This window comes from Anguilla rostrata, chromosome 9 (genome assembly GCF_018555375.3).
Source record: "Anguilla rostrata isolate EN2019 chromosome 9, ASM1855537v3, whole genome shotgun sequence".
Lineage (NCBI taxonomy): Eukaryota > Metazoa > Chordata > Actinopteri > Anguilliformes > Anguillidae > Anguilla > Anguilla rostrata.
Genome location: NC_057941.1, coordinates 18,188,688 through 18,206,396, shown reverse-complemented (window position 1 = coordinate 18,206,396; position 17,709 = coordinate 18,188,688). Strand labels below are relative to the sequence as shown.

The window sequence follows — 17,709 nt, the reverse complement described above, 5'->3', positions numbered from 1 at the left end:
AAGGTAGTTTCACATGTAAATCAAAAAGTTCACCAGCCCCTTCATTAAGACGTGTATACGTCAATTAAAAATACTGACCCCCGAAAGCATGAACACAGGTATATCTCAATCAACAGTGCTTGGTGCATATGCTAATCATGCACTAGCACCTTTTAATGCCGTGTAGCCTATATATACCACTCACAAACACCAGCTCCTTTAGAGACAATATATATATACCAATCAAAGACCAGCTCCTTTACAAACAGGTTAATATGCCCCACACTCACAACAACTCCTTTACAGGCAGTTTATATACCACTCACACACACCTGCACCTTTACTGACCAGTTTACATATCACTCACACACCAGCTCCTATACAGACAGTCTATATACCACTCACTCACACACAACAGGTTTATACACACACCAGCTCGATTGCAGTTTATATACCACTCAGACACCAGGTCCTATACAGAAAGTTTATATACCACTCACACACACCAGCTCCCATACAGACAGTTTTTATACCACTCACACTCCAGCTCCTTTACAGATTTAGACCAATCACAAACAGCAGCTCCTTAACAGGCTTTGCAGTAAATCAGCGGGTGGTGGGGAGGCGTGACATGATTTGAAGGCAGTGTCCACGCACTTGTGAAAGTGTACACAAGTCCACACCTCCCACTAACTGTAGAAGGTTAGCAGCACAAACAGACAAGCAGACAGATCTGAGAAAGAAAGGAGGGAGTGTGAGAGAGAGAGAGAGAGAGAGAGCCGCTGGCCTACCTGCAGAGAGTCTGGATGTGACCGTGGCTCCTCCACCCTCAGGAACACCTGCTGTCCCCTTCTGAAAAGGTGAACGAGTGAAATCAGAATCTGCTGCAGTATCAGAATCATCCTGGAGCTGCACTTGCCCTGCTACCTGCCTCCCTCTCGCGCTGCCCTCTTACTCCACAGTGGCAGTGGACTCCAGACACACATGCACAGACATACAGGCACACCTGCACTCCACACTTCTCTTTTCTATGTTCTGTCACCTTCCTTGTCCCTCCTCCCTCCCCACCCTTCCATTTATGTGTCTCTCCTCCCCTTTCTGCATCTCACTCTCTTCCCTGCTCTTTTTTTCTCTTTATCTATCTGTGGGTGGAGTGTGTAAGTGTCGGTGTGTATGTGTGGGGTGTTTGCACGTGTGCTTTAGCGACTCATTTTGTGACAGTTCTCCCGTTCTCTGTGCGGTTGAAGTGTTGCTTGCACCTGCGTCTGCCCGGAACAGTGAAGCGAGCTCTCTGACAGAAGCGTGAGCGAGGAGAAGAGGACAGCGAGGGCAGCGGTGGACACTTGCTCTGGTTTTTCTGTCACTCCCTCGCTCTTCATCTCCCCCTCCCTCCTCCTCCTCTCACCCCTCTCCTTTTCACTATACTTCTCTCCCTGTCTAACTCTAACTCCCTCTATCTTTCTCATTTCTAGATAAGAACACATTTTCTAGCAATACGTGTGGTGCAGCACACAGGGGAGCAGTCTGTCGGCCATGCAATTTCCCCCTGCTTGGGTGCGGGGGTTCGATCCCTTGCGTTGCATTTTCTCAGCTGTGGTATCCTCTCTATACTATCTCTGCTTTCTACCTGTCTAAATAAAGGCAAAATACAAAAGGTAGGTGGATTGTCCTGTTATTCCTGTTAAAACTGCTTTCTTGGAATGAGGGAAAGTGCAAAGCAGAAGAGGGATTTAAATGAATCTAATTCAATGAAACAAAATCAAGACAAATGGAATCGTAAGTCTGATGTGAGATAACAGTGATTCTCACTTAAAAAGCATAATTATGTCATTGCTAATGAAAAATACTTGGGTCTAAGCCTTGGAAATGAGTCACAGAGCCACACACACACACACACACCCACACCAAGGTGAAACCAATCACAGAGCCTCTCTTGTATGAAATTGAATTGAGCTCCCCTCATCGATTTCTTGTGAAATCAAACCATAAAACTTTAGATAACCTTGACCTGAAACGTATTCCACCCAGTACAAATGTCATTTTATTTATATGATATAGTAAATATAATATTATTATATACATAATGAGCTACACTGGAACCTTTAAATGCATGGAACATCTTTATCTTTATAACCCAATCTATAAGGACACTAGCCCTATGTGTAGGCTTAGCTCTGTAGCCAAAATATCAAACGTTCTTAACCAGAACCAGCAACTGTCCAGTCTATCTCAGTAGGCCTTGTCCAGTCAGGGGTAAGAAGATAAATGGCAGGAGATTCTCAGCATACTGATGCTTTCTTGTACCTCCCAATAACATACCAGTAATATTGTTTGTCCTTAAAATATTGCAGGTATTAACGATTTATGCAGCTATTTTCCATTGTTACAATTGTACCGCACCTCTGTTACAACTGTGCTGCACGTACTTTGCTTTTTTTTGTGCTGCACGAAAATTATCATTTCATGTAGAAAAAACAGTATTTCCAACAGTAAGACATGTACATTACACTTCTCAATCATGTTGGTATGAACTAATACATATAGGAATTTGCAATTATTATTGCCCGTTTAACACAAATGCTAATTATTTCATCATTTTTGTGTTATGTTGATATTATGTTTATTGCATATTACATTTATTATTAAGAGGGATTGTTGCAAATATTGCATTAATCATCAAACTTTGTTTATAAATCCAGTCTGACTACAGTCAATTAAAATGAAAAGATTGCTCTTCTCATTACAGACAGGTGTAATCAAAAGAACGAAATACAGTACCCCAGGGATCACAATGCAGTATTAGAACAGCCGTAAGTAATTAAAAATAGAACTAAATACAGGAATTAAATTCATAAAAAAGAAAAAAGACAATGAAAAATTAATGAGTGCATAAGTATAAAATGCATAAGTATGCATTTTTCCTGCTTCTGGGATTTATATCAAATTGTCAAATTTGACAGCATATGATCCACAAAACCCATTGACTGGCTTTTGAATAGGCTATGATCATGAGCACATTGCAAGGGAAACGCCCAAAATTAGCAATCCACCCTACACTGCGCTACGATTTTTGTGCTGTAGACCTGGTCTCTGCAGGCAGGGGTGGGGGTGCCAGTCGCCGACTAGACCAAAATAAAAATTGCAATGAGCTGCACTAAAACTGAAAAGCGCTGCGCGATTTTGACTGACACACACCCCGGAAGCTACTCTCCTCCTACTTCGGTACACGGCTAGCCACGAAACTACCAAACGGCTCAGCCGCATGAAATTCCATGGCGAAATTATCACTTTGCCAATGCGACAGCTCACAACACGCCATGCTCCGCCCGGAAAATAGAGTCAATTGTGTTTTTTTCCCTGTGTGTCCCACAGCATCCTCTCCAGCAAAATCAATCTCTTTTCACACAGAGAAACAAAGGTTCCGCACTTGCCCTCCATTTGCCACTGGGTCACTGTACTCAAGTAATTTGTTCCCCATCCCCAACACTGAAAACCACTGAACCTTCCAGTGGTTCAGATATTTCAACATACTATAACTGACAGCACCAGGGCTTAAGCAAGCTTTCTGATATCCCAGAATGTCTGATTACGGTTGCAATTCTCATAGGGGATTAAAAATCACAAATAAGTAAAATTAAAGCAAACACTTAAAAACCTGCATTATTTTTGAAACATAGTTCTGTCCATATATATTCTGTCTCAGACTCTGGCTGACAACAGTCTTCTTGCATCAGGTGGTCTCAATGGCCATGCTGTGCTCAGTGAACCTACGCCCTGTCAATACATATTTTCAAATTTAGCTCTGTAAGTGGACCGCACGCTTCACTGCTATACAGGGCAATAGGTTCCATTATGGATTCCAGTATTTCAAGCCAAATTTGAATAGCCATTTTTACTGTTTTTCAACTGCCATTTTATCCCATAATGCCATAAAAATCCATGACCTTATTTTTCTTTAATTCCATGCACTGATGTATTTATAATAATAATAATAATAATAATTGAAGTTCAAGGGGGAGCAAACAGTAAATTATGAAAAAAAGTTAAAACTTTGACATTCTGTTCTGGCAAAGTCCTCAGCATGGAGTGACTCCCTGATGAAGGCTGAATTGCACTGGAGTCTCTCGCTCTCTCTGTAAATTACTGTGTCATCCATAATATTAGCCATGCAACAAATTCAAGATGACATTTAAAAGAATGCATTTCAGTTCCCTGCTTCCAAAATCTGCATTATAATCCACCTTCCTCTAGCTTTTTTCCTTTTAATGTGACACTACTGGAAAACAGAAGTATCTCCCACTCGTGCTCAGCCTTTCTATATCTCATATTTATCTTTGTTTGCCCTTCATGCAAACATAGCCTGTCTCAGTTGAAGAGATGGTGTCATTTTCAAGTGGATTGAGCAAGATCACACTCGAGCGCTTTATTGCTGGACTGTAAATAAGCTTTCTGTGCTGACTCAGTGATCTAGGCCGACAGCAGGGCATTGAGCCGCTCCACTTTTCACCCATTAAACAGGGTAAGCCCCCGGGGCCCGACAGCTTGAAAAGCACAGGGAGCGCACAGGGACAAAAAAAGGCTGACCTTACATGTTAAAAATGCTGTCTTGCTTCCCCCAATTTAATCCTGCACTTTATATATAGTAGGAGTACCAAACATGCCAGGGGTCTGAGGAAGTACACATGCGTGGTCTTATGAGTAATAAGACACAAAGTGGCTCTCGTGGCCCACTGTGAAATCCTGACTGAATTAAAACTAAATTGTGTCCACCCAGAATGCACCTCAGTCAACTCTACTTCTGAGCAAGAAATATACAGCCTATATGATCCTAATCTAGTTCCCACGTCCTTGATTCAGATATATCCTGATTGATTCTATGATGATAATTAAACATATTTCTCTGACAAATATAGGGCTTCTGAATGAGAGCATCAGAACACACTACTCTTACGGTGCCTCTCATAGTTTCCATTCTCCCCTTTGAGCACATAACAGCAGGAGCACAGCAGCTGAGACCTGTACTGTACCGCAGCTGCCCACCGGCACACCAGAGATAATTCTACACCCGACGGTCCACAGGGCATTACAGAAGAGACAGCACTGATTGGAGGAGAGGCATATCAAATGGCAGAACAAAAATGGAATGTCAACACACACACATCTCACAATTTATTTAATTTATCCCCCATTCCCGTAGAGAGAATCAGTCACACGAGCCTAAATCATGTCAGAAACATTCCGCAAAACATCAACCCTTTGCATTCACTGCAGTTCAGTGGCCCCCATTTTTGTATTATTCTATTTCAGACACACAACTCACAATTGAATCAAGCGATATTCATTGAGATTAATGTGGATGCAACTTCGACATCAAGGCTCTGCCTCTTATCACTCCCTGCTTGCACAAGCCAGCCAAAATTAACAGAGAGTGACCACTGCAACCCAGCTCATTTTTTAAATCTCTGACAATTTGAGGAGATGCTCCCCTGTAAAACACACAATGCCTGCTGCTGCTGCTTCTTCTTCTCACTGGGCATTCCACCAACTGAGCTAGCACAGACACTGAGCTGGAGGAGGACACTGAGCTGGAGAAGGACGCTTCACGTGCAGCTTGCGCAGGTGGGCCATAGGTAACCCATGGGCCAGAGGGGGTCGTTGGTACGTGATAAGACTTGCTGACTGCTGACTGAAATGCAACGCCGCAGCCAGCCGTGCACTACTTTGCGGGACTGCAAAGCACAATCAACCCTGGCACAGTCTGGATACCATTCTAGATCATGAGGCCCATCCACACCCTGGAATGGTGTCTCAGCAGGAGCTATGCAGCAGTTCCTTGTGCCCCATATTATTCCCTTATTGTACTGCATCTCATGACATAACAACTGTCCATCCAATTCATCATATCATCTCTGTAGATACAGATACATCTCAGCACTGTTACATGAGCACTATATGCTTCAACATCTCTTCCCTGTTAGCTAATTACAGCTTAGTCTAATCACTCATCCCATTACATAATTACAGTTCAACTCAGCCCAGTGTCTTATCACCATTACCATACATCACACAGTGTAATCAAAACACCAACACATGGGAATAATTACAGAAAATGATCCATGCAGGGTTTATGAAAATTTTCATCTTCTCTGCAGGTTTTTCCTCCTCAAATGTGTCACAGAGTACGCTGATCTATGCCTCATATTTCATTACTAGTTTGGAAATGAATAGCTTAGGAATCAGACAATACTAGGTGCTTTTTCAAGCTGCCTAAGCTGTGTAAAGGAAAAACATGAGAAATAAAAATAAAAAAAACTGTAAAACGATTATAAATGGTTTTGTCCGTGAATTTATTGGTACAATGTGTGGTGTATAATACTGCACTTCAGGTTTATAAAGTTTTGACTGCCTTCAAGTTTTTGTGAAACCTCAGACACACTCTGAGTGACAGTAGAATCCGCTTAATTGCATAAAAGACAGAGTGCTGACGACCTTGTGTGCCATTCAGGCATCTGCTATTGGTGAGATTTTCTGCTGATTTTCTGAGAAGTTTTTGCTGTTCTGTGTCTTTATAGAGCAATCTTTGGTTTATTTATGCCACAATTGCTGACTTTTAACAAATATTTACAGATCATTATGCAATGTAATTGGACATAATTCCATGAAAATATCACAAATATGCACTAATGGTTTATGAAAACATGCAACCACTTTACAGTGGAATGAACAGGAAATGGTTTGGGATTTTGCTATTCTATGCAAATACCCAAATTATGTGATAATCCGATATGCAATTAAGTGGATTCTGCGGTATTAATCTACACTGTTTTTTCCTGTCTGTGCAGATTGAACTGAGAAATAGAATTCTGAAAAGACTTTAATGTTCTTTAGGGTACACCAGTGACAAAAAGGATGGTGCAAGCATTCCTTGAGTGAATGTCTAAAAATTATTTCAATGCAGTAAACTGCCATTTGTCTGGATTTAAGTTAGAAGGCTAATTAATATTTAAAAGTTTAATTAATATTTTACTCTCAGTTTTGAGTATAAAAAACACATTTCAAGACATATTACAATTCCAAATACCACTATTTCTGTAAAATGACCCCCTTACAATGTGTAAATCCTTCAGCACTGGCTATATGATCCCCACAATTCTGGCACTGTAACCCTTCAATAAATATCTTAATTGTTTAATTATTAGATGTATTCAAAATTGAAACAATGAAACTATTTCTGGCAAATAATTATTCCTGCTACAGAAGCACATAATGTGAACAAAAGGAATTATGGAAGCCTTTACAAAGAGAAGAAATAAATTGAAGATACTGTAATGTACGCAGAAAATTAGTGCATTGAAACACCACAGAAACCCTCTTAATACTCTTTTTAGGACAACGCTTTCAGATTTGAGTATTTATGCAAGTATTTACATTATCGTCACATTTTAAAGAACAGCTTAACTTTGCTACACCAGGAGAATAATAGTGTGCAGCTCTTTCACACATTCACGCAATAGCTTACCCACATTACTGATTCAAAACAGCATTTAAATATAAGCTGCATGAACAAACTCCCATTACTCAGAAAGGGATACTTCCATAGGGCTATTTCGCAATACAGACTAGCAGCCTGTTATGGGCTTGTTGTCATAACAGCTGGCCTGCTAAATGCTTGGTTTAGACAGGTGCTCATATTGATGGTGGGTGAATGTGTGTTAATTGATTCAAGAAAGGAGGCGTCTTTTTTAAGTCGAATATCTTTCTGGTTAAATTAAAAAATGCAAAGATGTTGCAGGAAAGTCTGGAGAGTCCTTTCCACACTTCAATTTTGATTATTTCTTTGTTTCACTTTTTTCTTTCCCTTTGACACTACCACTTCATTTATCACTACGACCCTTTCAAATGATGTGCAGTCCATTCTGATCTGTTACCATGGTTATTTATCATTTTGTTTTCAGTCTTCTGCTTGATCTGGCTTTTGCTAACAGCAGACTGTGAGAACCAATTTACTCCAAAACAATCTCCTCGTAGGAATGAAGTCATTTATTCGCCCCAGTGACTTGTTCTCCAGGTGTTAAATTACCCCTGTAAAAGCAGTGCAGACCTCATGAAGAGGCTTGTATGGTCGTGGAGACTGTGACACAATAAAATAGCACAACTGTGATTGAAGAAGCAGTGACTATAGCAGGAGCACCTCTTACACAGTTCTATTAGAAATACTCTCTATACCTAGAGACTTAAAAGCACAGATGGTGTTTCAATTTTATTATTATTATTATTATTATTGTTGTTGTTGTTGTTGCTTTGTTAGGATTCTTTAGTTTTTCTCCTCCTTTACCTCAGATAATGATGATCTGGAATGGTCCAGAATGCCCAAACTTGGTAGGCTTGTTTTGGTGGCTGAACTCTTTGATCCTTTAAATAATGGTGCAGATTGAACACTTGGTGATGCTGTAGTAATCGATTAAATATGAAATGTTGAATTTGTTATTTTTTTAATTCATGTAATTTATACACTGACACTTTTTTCATTTTGTGAATTTTTAAAAAAATAATAGGTTATGTGTCTCAGTTTGCCATTACTGGATGTCAAAATTTGGAGTCGGGACACTTTGAGTTCGAAGCAGGGTCATGTTGCCTGTGTTTGATATTTCTTTCTTTTTTCTTTTGTATAGTGTAGAGGATATCTTGAGGTATTTGGAATGGTTGGAATGGCTGGCTTCGAATGAATAATGAGATGCCGTATAAATTATTTCTCAAAGGCAAATTTTCAGAAAGTGTCCCAATTTACCAGTATTCACGCTATGCCATTTATTATAACATTTGTATCCTAAAGTGGTATACTTTAATTACTTTAAAACCGTTTACTTCTGGAAAATACTTTAATTAGCCGATGCAGAGATTTAGTTCAGAAAAAGTTTACTTTGGGCATATTTTTCTCTTTTGCGTAATGAAAGAAGATGCCCAACACACTTCAAGCCAGCAGGGTAGGGTAGAGTAGGGTAGGACATACGTTTTGACATCTATGACATACCTTTTTTGACTCTGAGGAAGACGTCGTAGACATTGCAACTTCTGTCCTACAGTCCTACCCTACCCTTTCCACCCCTCGGATACCTCTTGAAGCCAGTCCACGTAGAGCAGAGGATCACTACAATGCTGCGCACTACAGCAAAAGTACAGTACAAAACCAAAATGAGGCAGTCCGATGAGAACAATAGCCCATTAACTGGTTGCCTACATAAATGCACTTGAGACATGTGTTCATGGCTTCCAATTTAGATTTTCTTTTTTAAAAATTTTGTAATACAAATTTTTATTGTTTACCATATAATACAAAACAGGTACATCACAGCAAAAATGTACAGTTTCATGTGACAGTGACTCATTGCAAGGTAAAAAGAGAAAAGAAATGAAAAGGCAATTGTGATTTCTATGCGAAACACTCCAAAAAGGACAGAATAAATCTATCACAACTCACAGACCTCAGCTTGCACTTCGCAACTTTCATGAAACAAGCCCCAGAATTTCAGTTTGCTTGTAATATCTCTGTTTATAATCTGATGGAGGACAAAGGAAATTGAATAAAACAAAGTGCTGTAATTTGATCGGAGGCAGAAAAAGGACAGTTGCAGAAAGAAAGCATAGACATACACTGCAAATTGGCCAAATGTAACTTTTCTCCTGTTCCCAGGGATTGTGGATAAATTCCTAGGCATATTCCTCTCTTTTACTGTTATCCCAAGTGGAATGGTGTTTTCAGATTAAGACCGACCACACTAAAGTAAGACCCATTGCGTGGTGTTCATGCAATGGTCTGGGCATGCGTGATGCTGCCAGGATGATTCGGCAATCGGTATTATTGTGGGGTCTTTGAAGCATTGTAGGACCCTGCATTGAATAAGGGCGGTGTTAAATATATGAATTAATATGTCACACATGCTTAGAACAGAGGACGAGAGGTTACCCGGGTCTTTTTCTTCAGTCCACTTTCTTGAAAATAGTCCTCACTTGTTGGGGTTGGAGGATGAAGGGTGTGAGGAAGGGGTAGCAGAGAGGATTGTTGTGGGTGTGGGCTTCAAATTCGCTGTAGAATTGGTTTAATCAATCTGGGAGAGTTGGGTCCTCACTGGTTATGTTTGTGGGGGATTTCTTATCGTTGCTCTGCCGGGCGCCATGATGCTAATAAATGGAACCAGCTGAAAAAAATGAACAGCCGAATAATCCTGTCTAGGGCTGGCATGCTTTCTGTTTATTTTGCATTAGTGTCGCATTGTATTTGACAGAGGCTGAACTAATTTCTTAGTTATTATAACCTCAACAAATTTTAGCTGATCTGATTCAGAAAAAGGGCTGCAATTTACTTTTGCTCATGGGCTTTTCAACATGGAACAGTGTCACCCAGCTCCCTGCAGGCAGAGCATGATGGGAAGGGCTGACAGGCTGTACTTAACTGATTATTATACTGCAAAGAAGAAAATCAGCAGGATTTTACCATAAATAAAATGCCACTGATTTCATCCCCACAGCTATTGCAGACAGTGCATATGAAGATACAATGGTTTCAATCTAAATGACACCTGATAACTCCCAGCTGGCATATGTGAATATGGTATTGGAAAAAACTAAACAAAAGCATCTCCTACACTTATGACTCATCATAATTATTATTGGGCCAATTAGAGGTGGTGAGAATAAATGGGTAGGCTTTATATAACTATGTGGAGGGGTTCCCTCGGTGATGTTCTGGAACCTTCTGCTTTTACCTAGACATGGGATGAAGCATTGTCTATTTATTCGTGTTTGTGTGTGTGTGTGTGTGTGTGTGTGTGGGTGTGTGTGCATGATCACATTGCAAAAATTGGCCTTTCTAAGTTATTTAGTATCTAACACTGTGCCGCCCAAGACATATTCATTCATGGAAATTATTGAAGAGGGATCTAATTACATTTTGAGCAAATGTAAATGTTAATTTATTATCAAGGGCGCTAAATGTCATCTCCCACACCGACTGGGTGGCCAAATAAAAAGGATATTAGATTTGGATTTTATGGAGCAAGGAGCATTTAGCCCCATTAGAGCTACAATATAATTTCAAAAGAGAGGGTAAAATGTAGTACAAAGTTAAAAAGAAAAAATGAAGATCAGGGCAAAATAAGAACAAAAACAATGATACCATATGTAAAACACGAGCATTTGAGCCCCAAATGGCAATTTAGCAGTGTTAGCTAGTAGTGTTTGATACTGAAAACGGATTCAAATTTGAAAAACATTTCACTCTTACAGCCTAGACAAAAACATATAAGAAAATCAATTCATGAAGGATTTACAGAAATAACCCTCTTCCATACTAGTTATTACATAACAGCTATGCCATTTGTATGGGGGAGTAAGAACGCACAATGAACACAGTGCCCTGACACCACACCCCTGTAAAATTACAGTGAACACAGCGCCCTAACAACACTCGCCCCCATGACATTACAGTAAACACAATGCCCTAACACCACACACCCCCATGAAATTACAGTAAACACAATGCCCTAACACCACACCCCTGTAAAATTACAGTGAACACAGAGCCCTAACACCACACCCCTGTAAAATTACAGTGAACACAGAGCCCTAACACCACACCCCTGTAAAATTACAGTGAACACAGTGCCCTAACACCACACCCCTGTAAAATTACAGTGAACACAGACCCTAACACCACACCCCTGTAAAATTACAGTGAACAGTAGCCCTAACACGCACATCCCCCTGTCAAAATTACAGTAACACAGTGCCCTAACACCACACCCCTGAAAATTACAGTAAACACAAAGCCCTAACACCACACCCCTGTAAAATTACAGTGAACACAGAGCCCTAACACCACACCCCTGTAAAATTACAGTGAACACAGTGCCCTAACACCACACCCAGGTAAAATTACAGTGAACACAGTGCCCTAACACCACACCCCTGTAAAATTACAGTGAACACAGTGCCCTAACACCACACCCCTGTAAAATTACAGTAAATGGTATGCCCTAACACGGCACCTCTGTAAAATTACAGTAAATGGAGTGCCATAACACCACACCCCTGTAAAATTACAGTGAACACAGTTCCCTAACATCACACCCCTGTAAAATTACAGTAAATGGTATGCCCTAACACCGCATCTCTGCAAAATTACAGTAAATGGAGTGCCCAAACACCACACATTCCTGAATAATTACAGTAAACACAATGCCCTAACACCACACCCCTGTAAAATTACAGTAAATGGAGTGCCATAACACCACACCCCTGTAAAATTACAGTAAACACAGTTCCCTAACATCACACCCCTGTAAAATTACAGTAAATGGTATGCCCTAACACCGCACCTCTGCAAAATTACAGTAAATGGAGTGCCCAAACACCACACATTCCTGAATAATTACAGTAAACACAATGCCCTAACACCACACACCCCAGGGAAATTACAGTAAACACAGAGCCCAAACACCACATATTGCTGAGAAATTACAGTAAACACAGTTCCCTAACACCACACACCTATTAGAGCACTAGACACGCTGCACCGACACCATACCATCCCAGGCTGCTTAACACAGCCCACCCCGGAGCATCAGACACATTCTATTTCCCAGAATTTTCCTGTTGTGTTGTCAGATGGATTTCTGTGTTTTTCCACTGGTGTTTTTAAGTAGACTTGTCAGCAGTGTGACTCTCTCCAGAGATTACAGAGGCACTACCATCCCAACCGATGTGTAGCCTACTGTTCTCTAAATGTTCCTAAAGATAATGCATTCAGATATCTTTCATCCCGCTTAAATTGCATCTATCTGTCTAATGTTCCGCTGGAACAAAGGACTCCAGCTAAATTAAAGGACATGAGCTATGCATTTGGAAGGATTAGACAGAATTTATTTAATGATTAAAGCACGTATTAGGTTGTGACAAATCAATCTGGAGTTATGATTAATTGTTTGAGGTTCTCATGGGGAAATAATATAAATGTATTTCATATTTGCAATTTAATTTATATTATCAATAAAAGTGGAATAAATGATCATCTAAATCAGCAGATCGACAGGTTTAGTACAGATTTGCTGAAAGTGTGAAAACCAACATTATATGTTCTTTTTTCTCTTTCTATTTTTTGACTAGCATTAATCCCAAAGCTGAGCTATTATGTGATAATACTGTACTTGCATGAATGTACGGGTAGATGCATGTGTGGGTCAAAGTAAAAGCAGAGTGTCAGAGCTATCAAAGCTGTAAACACTTCCTTGTTTGCTGAGCAGCTGAGCAGCCAGGATGCCTTCCACATGGCCTTCACTTTAGATTAGTTTGCTTTTGTGTTATTTTCCTTTAATTCTACAAACCATATTTCACTCATCCACACACGCTTTACACCACTGATGCCCAACATTCCCATATTTATTTATGAGTTGTTATGCTTAGTTTAATAAATACATTTTTCACCTTTCATTTGTGTGTGGACTCTCTCATTTGTTGCAAGCCCTGAGTCAGGACACTGTACTTGGGAGATCACAAGCCCATTTTTCATTGTACTTGTACCTGTGCAATGTACAATGACAATAAAGTTGAACTGAATTTAAGTGAACTTGATCAGTGCTGATGGCCCAAAAGGTCACTGTTCTCGCTGATAACAAATTGATCCCACAAACTCTCCAGGCATCCAACAACCAGTAACCCATCCTGCTTTGTCTATGCTTACCTTTACAATAGAGTCCACATCTCTGATATACTCTTTAAAGTCACTAGCTGAACATAAATATTATGAGAAAGATTCTAATATCACCTCACTGCACAGATAACCAGCTAAAATATTTTTTCCTGAACAAAGACACCTGTTGCCAGCAGCCCTGGATCTCATTGTCATGGTTACACATTTCAGACATTCTGAGACACACACTAATATCCATTTCCATTTATAAATGATATCATGATGACATTTTTTTAAAGTAATATAAAAGGAGTGAGGAGCTTTCAGGCACACATACACATGCACGCGCATAGGCACACGCACACAATGCAAAGGGCATGCAGGCTCTGTGATAAAATTAACACAATTGCCTCAACTTGAAGCAAGGTAGCTGCCTGCATCAACAGGGAAAACAATCTACTATTCTGCTTGACAATGAGGAGGGAAGGGACTTGGACCAGGAAAAGGAAAGACCACGGATAGTAGCTAAAGAGGTTCAGGGGGGCCACGTGTAGTCTGAAGAGGTGGAGTATCAGGTGGGGTTTCTGCTGATCCTGATCACCATGGGAAGCACATTCAACCACTGGGAGGCCAGAACAAACAAGAGGGAGGGTGGGTGAGCTGCCCAGAGGTCCCCAGAACAGAAAGGTCTGGCTGGGATGTGGGTTGTATGTCACCCTCATATCCTGCAACAGTGAGCACGTTAGTGTGACTTATGTCCCATTCCCAGCCACTGACCGCTGCCCCTTCTCATTAGCTCAGAAAACTGCCCAACTTTAACAACAAGCCACAGAAGACCACCTGTTTCTCTGAGATGGCCGATATGCCAATTTCTGGTTTCCCTGGCAAACGGCGAGCAGAAACGCAGCTGGTCTGACTGCCACTCTGAGAACAAATTGTCATTTTAGACAACAACACCACAGCTCCATTCCAGGAGCAGCTCAGGGGACTGCCATGGCACATACAAAGAGCTTTAGAAGATTAGCTGCCAATCACTTGTGGCTGTCACCCGTACCTCCGGTGTTTGGCTCAGACTCTGGGAATCAGTAACGACACATTCCAAATCCTGTACCCAGGTACTTTGTGCTGCTTCATGTCAGCTTTAAGCGACAGAATGTAAACTCTGGACCGTAGACTAGTCTGTGCAGTCACACTGCATTGCATCTCTGCACTGGATCACAACAGCCCACAACATAAAGAATATTCCCTCCTCCCAGATCAGGGACAATGTAAATATGGCACTTCGCACAGGGAAAATGTATGGGGACAGCATACATGGACTTAATGCATACAAGCACGCCAAATTAGAAATGCCCAGTGTAGCCTGGGAGCCCATGTTCCTCCAAAGAGAGGGGGTCTTCTGGTGCGGAGGGTTTACTGAGACAGTGGCTCCTCTGAGAGTGCTGCTCAGCCAATTAGCAGTGATTCTGCCAGGCCAGTGATTCAAGGGACAGGGATGCTGGCCAGTGTTCATTAGACGGGCAGCACAAGCTCACTTAAAATGTGTCAACCCTGGTAATGAGTTTCCCTGGGTGAGGCGGACAGCCTGTCTTTTCACATTTTAATTCTGTGTGAGAAAAGCCAGCGATAAAACCAGGCACTTTTCTCCATTGTGTCTGTTAATATTCAAAAATACTGATTTGATATAAAACAGCTGCCATAAAACTGCAATGGGAAAAGTCTAGATTAAATATGGAACACATGCTAATGCACTTGACCAGGTTCTGCAAATAAACTGAGGCGAGCAGAGAGCATGTGACTCCAGCCACTTATCACAACAACGTGACAGTGAAGTGTAACATTCACAGAAAAGTATACAACAAATCTATTACTTTAATTTTATCAGCAACAGATTCAGAGTCGAATGCCCCCCCCCCCCCCACACACACACACACACACACACACACACTAACACAGAATCGCTCTCTCCCTGAGCCATCATGCCGCATAACCTATGCTACATTATTTGAAATCTTAACAGTTACAATGATAAAACGCCGCCACTTGCGCACTGTTGTTGGAAGTTGTCCAGGTGACTTGGCAATGGTATGCCCTACACCTCATGGGCACGCTATCAACGTAGCATGATGTTCGTTAACATTATAAATACTATTAGGCTACGACAGTACTTCTGAACAGTCTTCATCAAAACTAGGCATAATGTGGCAATGGTTAGTGTCGTGATACTTTTCTTTTTACCTTAATTTATTCAAAATAAATATCCAACCGTGCTCGAGTTTTACGTGTTTAGAATATAGGTATTCATCACTGTTTTGTTTTGGTCCTCCCTCACCACCTGCTGGTTAGTGTAGCTATAATTTTCGTTCATCCCACCACCCTTAGCAGACGAAAGCTCACTTACATCTCTGATGCTGCTGGTCGGTACTGCTGGCTACGGCACAGCAGCGAGTGTCCGCACGCCTGGCCCATCTCACATGATGTCTGTCAGAAGCGTTTCCAAGAGTTCTGTTTGTACTCAATAAAACGAAGCTCCAACTTCGAACCAACACCGGGTCTCCGAGATTTGACAGTGGCAGAAGAGGCAGAGCGCGGATGTTTTTTAGTGAGTGGGTGTGCGCTTGTTTCAACTGTTCTCTCCTTCGCTTATGATGCTTGGAGTGGATTGGACGTGATGCTGTAACGAAGCCTAATGCAGCATCTCTAAAGCACGCGGACAGATACGAGTATGTGAAAGCCTTGTAAACCTCAAGGGACTCGGCTGGACGCCCGATCGATGGAGAGCCTACAATAACTGGAGCCGCTAGCTACAGACTCCCCGCCGCCTGGACTACCCGCCAGTAGCCTATGCCGGGTGTGAACATTTACACGCCACTCATTTTATTAATGCAATAGTAAATAAATATGTGGCAAATACATACATATTTGTTGAAAGAAATAAATAATTTAATTGTATGTACTTATCGTGTTGCTCTCATGTTTCTACGACAGTTTAGGCACTGATAACATATAATAAATAAAAAAAAAAAAAAAAAAAAAAAAAAAAATTTAAGCATAACGGATAGTTCTGGCGCACGCTGATTGGCCAGTGAGCATTCCAGTGGTGAATATATTAATTGACATCATTGTGGAGAATGACGATCGGAATCACCACCATCTCTTGTCCATTTTACGGGTTAGTTATATCATAATCTATTATATTTTGAGTTACCTCTCTAATAGTACAGTTATAATTGGCATAAGGGGAAAATATGCTACAGGCTTGGTATATGGTAATCAGCAAGGAGACAGAAGAAAACACTACACAGTGAAATGTCCAGTGTTAATTCAACTCTTACAGTATTAATTCAACTCTTAACAGAGTGGGGCTAAAATGTTATCTGTTAAGAGATTAATTAACACTATTAGAGTTGAATTAACACTGGAGATTTAACTGTGGAAGCAATGCCGTAAAAAAAAAAAAACAAGGAATATTGGACTTTCTCCATGCTTTTGTCAGGGTTCTGTTGTCTTCTATGTCTTCCCCCTGTGTTGTTTCTCTGTTGGGCCGCCAGATGGCGGTACCTTGGTTTTGTGTTCTGTTAATTGTTTTATTGGTTTGCGTTATCTAATTATTAGTTGCGTTGTGTCTCGTGTTCCCCTCCCTCTCTGTGGCTTGATTGTTCATCGTGCCCTCCTGTGTCTCGTCTGCGTCTTTCTATTTAAGTCTCCCTCTCCCCGACTCAGGTGCTGGAATCTTTTGCTTTGCTTTGGTTTGTCTGATTTGTAACCTGTTTGCTACCTGCCTGTCTGCTACCGGTTTGTACCTGTTCTGGCCTGATTCCTGTTTCCCTGTTGCTTGTCTGCCTGTGCCCTGCCTGCCCTGTTTCCCTCGTTTTTGGATTTTTGTATTTTTGTTTTCTTGTAAATTTTTGAGGATTTCTGTTTGTGATTTTTGCCCTGCAAGTCCCTTTGTTTCCCTGTTCTCTGTTTTATTAAAGTCTTGTTTCCCCATTTTTGGAACCTCTGTTTTTACTCTGCTTTTGGGTCCATCCCGTACCCACCCCTGA

At 41.0% G+C, this 17,709-nt stretch overlaps 1 protein-coding gene across 2 annotated transcripts in view; it reads right to left on the bottom strand.

Moving 5' to 3' along the window:
* Positions 1–16,532, bottom strand: part of LOC135263145 (cGMP-dependent 3',5'-cyclic phosphodiesterase-like) — a 68,247-nt gene extending 51,715 nt beyond the window's left edge. Inside the window, exons 1-2 of one of the 2 annotated variants that reach the window (XM_064350811.1) lie at positions 16,065–16,532; positions 771–831 (exon numbers count right to left, since the gene is read on the bottom strand). In XM_064350811.1, coding sequence (XP_064206881.1) covers positions 771–831; positions 16,065–16,132 — 129 coding nt within the window. In that variant the 5' untranslated portion in view covers positions 16,133–16,532. The remainder of the gene's footprint in view (positions 1–770; positions 832–16,064) is intronic. The other variant, XM_064350812.1, reaches the window with a different exon arrangement.
* Positions 16,533–17,709: the final 1,177 nt, after the last annotated feature.